Raw genomic sequence first — 6543 nt, 5'->3', positions numbered from 1 at the left:
TATTCAGTCACCCACTGGCGCTGAAAGGCTCTGTTTTCAGAATCAACTTTTCTCTCCACCATTGTGCGCGGCTAGCTTCGCAATAACAGAAGTTTGACTTGATTGACGCGGGAATGTTCCCAGTTAGCCTAGCCTTCAGTGAGGAGGCTGCAGCGCTGCATTATGGGATCTGTAGTTTGTATATTATTAGCGCCTCATATTGCTGGGCCATGCATAACAATAATAGTACATCTATATAAAATGATCTCACGGGCCAGATATAAATGTACGCCGGGCCGGATGTGGCCCGCGGGCCTTGACTTTGACACATGTGGTTTAAAAGGTCAAACTTAACAGCTGAGTAGGACTATAAGAAAAGTGCTTAGTAGTTTTGTGACTCTCAGAAACACTTGAGTTAAGAATTTTTGGTCACGTGCTCACTTTAAAAACCTCCAGTATCACTATACATATGATATCATTAGAGTCTGAGGTTGTCTGTTAATTATGGTGCAGTCGTCTAACTGTGCCTCATTTCTTTCAACTGTTTTTAAAATGTTGGTGATTTTTCTTTGTTTCGTCCTGACGTAATGTTTCTGTGCAGATCTCCGGCTCTCTGGAGCCCATCGAACGTACAACACAAGACGTCAAGAGTAAATTTCTGCCTGGAGGCCTTCTGACCGACACTTGGACGCAGCAAGTTGGGACGCACCCTGAGGACAGGAAGTAAGTTTGAAAGAACAGGAAATAATAATGCAAAAGTGATGTGTGGTGATGCAGTGCGTGACGCTGGGCTTTTTCTCTGCAGTGTGGAGAAGATCAAAGTTCTGCTGGACGCCATCACCGCCATCTACCAGCAGTTCAAGAAGGACAAAGCAGAGAGACGTGAGTTCACAAACACGGCTGCAGATTCAGCTGTTTATCTGTGGAGGAAGAGTCATCGTTAAATCAGGTTTCATTTAGAACCAGCTTCACCTACAGTCTGCATCAGGATCAAAACTTCTGTTGGTCTAAGGAGATTTATTGATGAGGCTCAGAAACAGAAAGCCTGCACACAGTTAGCTTCACGGCTGGTCCAACAGCACATGTATTTGTAGGAGTTTCCTTTTCAGAGCACCTAATAATTCTGGAAGATTATTTAAAGAAAACATAAAAACATGATTTACTAAGTTTTACAGCACACACTTTACTGCAGATTGTACCATATCAGCAGCTTTTATTTCATGCCCGATGTTGCTATGTGGCTGTTCATTTCTTCACAATTTGCACAATACCTGTGGTGTACTGCAAGGCTCAATTTTGGGTTCCATTTTATTTTCTATTTATTTGCTTTCGTCTTCCATTGCTATGCAGATGACACTCACATTTACCTTCACAACCTCGCTGCTGTATTAAACTTTTTAAATGTCAGATGTTACGAAATATTCTGCACCTGCATAACAGAAAATCAGAAATCATTTCCATTTCTTTCTTAAACAAAACACACAAACTGAAACAAAAGTGATCCTCCATCAGTCGAAGTTTAAGATGTGGGATATGTGCAGCTCTCCTTTGTTGTCATTGTTGAGCTGTTCTTTTCCATTTACTGACAGCACACTTAGTCTTCTGTTTAATAAAAGCTTTTGTTTGCTGTTGAGGTTTACCAACAGTTATGATGACACGACACTGTCACGTTGTGCTTAAAGCAAATGAACTGAAGGTTTTAATTAATTTAAGACAATTTTAAAATCTTTTAAACCGAGAGCATGTCGCTGTCACAGGAGTAAAAGTGAAACTTTAAATGGTTTGGTTTCATTTCTTCTGTTCAGGTCTGCCGTACAACGAGGAGCAGATCCACAAGTTTGACAAGTAAGTTCTGGTACTGTCAGCTATGTGGATGTCCTCCGTCAGGCTCCGCCTTCTTTCTGATGCCATGTTTTTGTTTCTCTCCTACAGACAGAAGTTGGTCCTTCACGCGAGTAAGGCCAGGACTCTGTTCACAGACGAGTGCGCAATGAAGTACCGTCTTTTCATCTCCAAGAGCGAGGAGTGGATGAGGTAATGACAGGCAAGCGGGCAGCTGGGTCGTGACCCGAGCTCCTCTCGGCTTGAGTGTTGACGTTTTGCTTTTTTGCTTTTGTTTTTTTTTTTTTTCAGGAAAGTTCATCATGTGAGGAAGCAGCTGCTAAACCTGTCCAGTCAGCTGATCAGCATTGAGAAGGAGGTGACCATGCTGATGGAGAGAGCCATCAAGGTAAACATTAAAGCGATTTCAGGTGCTGGGCGGCTGACGCACACGAAATCTGTCATCATAACTAAGCACATTCGTTTACGGCCAGTTTCCCAGAATGAAGTCTGGAAGTGACAGAAATACGTGTCTGTTTGTTTGTCTTCCAGCTGCAGGAACAGCTGCCACAGAAAGTTCTTCCTCTGGTGTCCAGTGGCATGAAGCCTCAGGCCTACCTGAGCCAGAACACGCTGGTGGAGATGACTCTGGGGTTTGTTTGTTTCCTCTCTATTGTCGCATCGTGTTGAGTTCCATCTGAAGCAGCCGTGAGTGCTGACTCAGTGCTTCTGTGTTTCAGGATGAAGAAGCTGAAGGAGGAGATGGAGGGAGTGGTCAAAGAGTTGGCAGAAAACAACCACTTCTTAGAGAGGTCAGACGTTTCTGTTTTTAATTTAAGACTATGGTAAATCAGCTGCAGGTTCTGTTTCTATTGTTTGATTTAAAATGTAAAAAGTACGCAGACCGCTCGGAAACAGACGCAGGTTCGATGTTTATGGTTCTGAATTTATTGACTGAATGTTTTCTCTAAACCAGGGATATCAAATTTATTTTACGCTGTAGCCCACATACAGCCCAGTCTGAGCCGAACCAGTGATATCTTAATATAAGATAAAGAAGTGCAGTGCAGGCTGTCCTACAGTTATAAATCTGTCAGTTCTCAAAACCATTCCATTTAATGTCTTTTGTATTTGTTTATTTATTTTTATTGTGAACCCAATATAAAATCTGTAACTTTCTGTAATTTGTTTACCTGTTACTTATTTATTTCAATGTAGTATGAATGACCATTGGGGAGCTCCTCACCATCAGCAAAAGCTGTAAAACTAAAATAAAGTTAAAGTCCAAATTTCATGCCCTCCTTTGTATTTCCGAAGTCATGCAGTAGGCTAGTTGGAGTCTTTGGTCGGCCGATTCTGGCCCCAGGGCCTTATGCTTGACATAACTTTGATTTCTGTTTAATCAGCTCATGTAACATTTAGACCTAAAAGATGCTTATGAGCGTGCCTCTGAATAATATGGACCAGTGCCAACTCCCTAACAAAACAATAAGGACAAAAAATGAGCTGATCAGTGACCCCTAAAATACAGTAAAGTTTATTCTAAAAGAATTTGATTTTTAAAATCAAGTTGTCACACTTAGTACTACCAGTAATACCAGTATTCTAATGGTTGTCAAACCACAAATTTATTGATACATACTGAAGTGTCAACACTCATGATTAGGGTCTTTTATGAGGGAAAAGTGAACATTATACAGATTATACATTATCCTCCTAAAGTTCCATTAAAATTAGATAATTATAATGTTAGTACATTTAATGAAGCAAATAAAAATGTTACCTTCAACTAAAACAGTTTCAAATGTGGCCAACTTATTTTTTTTCTGCATTTTAAAGTTCAGCAGGTTTCTACTTCATATTTTCAGAGCTGAAAAACACAAAAGTTCAGTTTAAAAACAGCAACCAAACCCACAGGAAGTACAGAGGTGGGGGTCATTTTGACCTGGATTTATGAACACTGACACTGAACACGTGAACATTTTCTTAGAAACAGAATAAAAATGTTTTTGTTTGCCTGAGCCAGCTTCTGAAAATCTGCCTTCAGCTTCTTGTTTGACTTTCTTTTATTTTAACTTTAGTGTGATTATTTTGGCACAAATGTGACTGTCTGATCTGTATCACCTCTGCAGGTTTGGCACTCTGACACTGGATGGGGGCCTGAGAGGATGAGTGGAGTCGAGTGTTGCTGCAGTTTGTACATATTCTGTGTGTTTACTGTGTAAATAACGTCGGACTGTTGAAGACAAAGCTTTTTGTATGAGTCTCTGGAAACTCTGGCTCAATTGCTTAAGTCGCTTTAAAAGAAAAAGATCGGAGAGGTTTTCAGCTAAGGATCGGCAAAGGAATGCAGAGCAGCTTCATCCAATCGCATCGCAAAGAGACCCTGAAACACCTTTGAGTATTTAGGCGGACACAGCCGGGAACAACAGGTTTAGGGAGGGTTTATGTCACGTTTGGAGTCAAATACTTTCGGCTGCAGGTGTTATTGGAAATGATGAATGGATTAAAGATCACCACAGGTGTGTTTACGTTGTTCTGTAGTTTTTCACCTGAAGTGGAATATTTAAGAGAACAGTTTTAATGGATTAAATGTTAATGGTTTAATGGGTAAAAAAATAAATAAAACAAACGTTAACTTCAATGTCTAAGGAGTATTTACTGGACCTTCTTTCAGCAACAGGCTCTGATTAATCTGATTTTACTCTGTAAAAACTTTAAAGCATGAGCAGAATTTGAGATGCTTTGATATAGAAGTTTTAGGTTCTAATTAATATCAGGTAGAAAACATTTAAATCTCTGACTGATGATTCAGATGAAGCTGTTTCCTGCTCTTTGGGGCAAATTAGGCTAACATTATACAGAGTATATTATGGGGTATTTAATATTTTTCCAGCTGGATTAAGGAACATTTAAGGGTTTGAATCTGTGGAAAAATACAAAATGGCATTAAGTTTGCAATTAAAATAATTTTTAAAGTGTTAACTTCTGAAATGTTCAACTTGATCTGAGTTTTTTTAGAGGATTGTGTATTAAATTAGTTTTTTTTTTCCTTTGTTAAGTGTCATCAAATGTATTTATTTCCCTCTAAGTTGCATTAAAGTACTGTATTTATGGGGAAAGCTGGTGTCCTTTTAAAGGCACTGAATTTTATCGGACTGTGGATTGAACAGAATATTTCTGATTAATGATTTTTTTTTTCTCATATGTTAGTCTCTCTTTGTCATACCTCTATCCTTCAGCTGGTCGTCCTTTTCGCTATCTTTGTTTTATTTCTTGTCCATGATTAAAACGCCAAGTGACTGTTTAAATGACCTGTAAATACACCATTCAATCAATCAATAAATAAACTGATCAGGCATGAAGCTGTGTCAGCGTGACCTGTTGAACAGTTTCAGATTAAAAGAGTTGTTTCACACAAACTGCTCCAAAAAAGTGTTCAAGGGCAACCTGATCACAGCTCACCAGACCTCCGTCATGTGCTGGATTCTGTTTATCATTAATGACTTTACAACCTTCAAAGTAAAGATACTAAAAACATGCTGCTCTGATCTCCACCCAACAGCAGGTTTTCAGTTATTAAATACAAGACTGAAGGCAGAGACCCACAAACACGCAGCAGCACGAGGTGGATGCAGTACAGGCCTGAAGAGGAGGAAACACGTGATGCCTGTGGTTTCTAGACTTCAGGCACATCGTGATTGCAGATATTAAAATGTGAGACTGTATAAATGTCTGCAATTCCTAGACAGTTAAAGCAACACTTGTTTTGAAGCCTAAACTAAAAGTGAAAGTTTATACCTCAAACACATCTCCATAGTTTAATTCAAAACCCACTGAAGTGGTGTACCGAAGCAAAGCTGCAAAAGAGCTGTCTTTATCCAGAAACACATAGTCCTCCCTGTAATCTTTATCACAGCTTTAAGAATGAAGCTTAAAATAATAAAGAAATAATGTCAGTCCCTGTTAAACTTTCCAAGCTTTAAAACATTGTTTTAATTACAAAAGGATTATTAGTTATTATTTATTTTAAGCTTGTGCTAATGTTTTTTTAACTAAAAATTCACTATACCGCTGACCTGATAGGTTAATTTGAATTTTCAAACGTATTACGTGTACACACACGTGCGCACAATGGACCAATTAGCGATGTAGTGGCACCAGCTGCGGGCTATCCGGTCGTTAAGTGATGACGTGACAAATCCTACTTCCGGGCCTAAAGTAGTCTGCGTTTAATATGGCTTTTGTGTTGTTAACATGTTTAATGTTATGTATTTTCTTCTATTTAATCTCAAAAAGCTCCTAAAACAGTCAGTGATCACTGTTGGCCTCCCTCGGCTTTTATTACCACTAATCATTTATTTAAGCTCAGTTTTTAAAACCTTAGGATGTAACTACAGCTCAGCCCATGCATGCAGAATGACTAACCTCTTATTGTGGGTGGATTATCTCGGTTGTTCTCCTGGCTGAAGTTTGGTCCTTTTACAGCATCCTGCCATGCGATTACATTTGTTCCTGACCACCGAGAACACTTACGTTAACTTTTATCGAGTGGAAAAAAGTTAGCTTGTTTATATTATGCTAACATAGCTGTGTCGCTAGCGGTCACGTAGCACATTATTAGAGGGAGAGCGAGCGTCAGAATTTCTGTTATAACCTTCATTTTTATGGACGCACAGTGTGAGCACTCAGGTCGCATCAGAGCATCGGGCCGTATAGTGTGAGACCCTGCATCGTGACCTA

General features: G+C 39.4%; 1 protein-coding gene across 4 annotated transcripts in view; it reads left to right on the top strand.

Annotated features, from left to right (window-relative positions):
• The window catches only part of tbk1 (TANK-binding kinase 1), a 15587-nt gene extending 10422 nt beyond the window's left edge, over positions 1-5165 (top strand). For all 4 annotated transcript variants that reach the window (XM_005947892.2, XM_014329416.2, XM_005947893.2 and 1 more), the window contains exons 14-21: positions 581-702; positions 785-861; positions 1785-1824; positions 1912-2013; positions 2113-2209; positions 2353-2453; positions 2541-2612; positions 3933-5165. In XM_005947892.2, coding sequence (XP_005947954.1) covers positions 581-702; positions 785-861; positions 1785-1824; positions 1912-2013; positions 2113-2209; positions 2353-2453; positions 2541-2612; positions 3933-3972 — 651 coding nt within the window. In that variant the 3' untranslated portion in view covers positions 3973-5165. The remainder of the gene's footprint in view (positions 1-580; positions 703-784; positions 862-1784; positions 1825-1911; positions 2014-2112; positions 2210-2352; positions 2454-2540; positions 2613-3932) is intronic.
• The last annotated feature ends 1378 nt before the right edge of the window (positions 5166-6543 follow it).

The sequence above is a fragment of the Haplochromis burtoni genome, unplaced genomic scaffold, assembly GCF_018398535.1.
Source record: "Haplochromis burtoni strain Fernald_Lab_line unplaced genomic scaffold, NCSU_Asbu1 Contig_559, whole genome shotgun sequence".
NCBI lineage: Eukaryota > Metazoa > Chordata > Actinopteri > Cichliformes > Cichlidae > Haplochromis > Haplochromis burtoni.
Note: the sequence above shows the minus strand (reverse complement) of the source record. Positions and strands in the feature narration are given on the sequence as shown.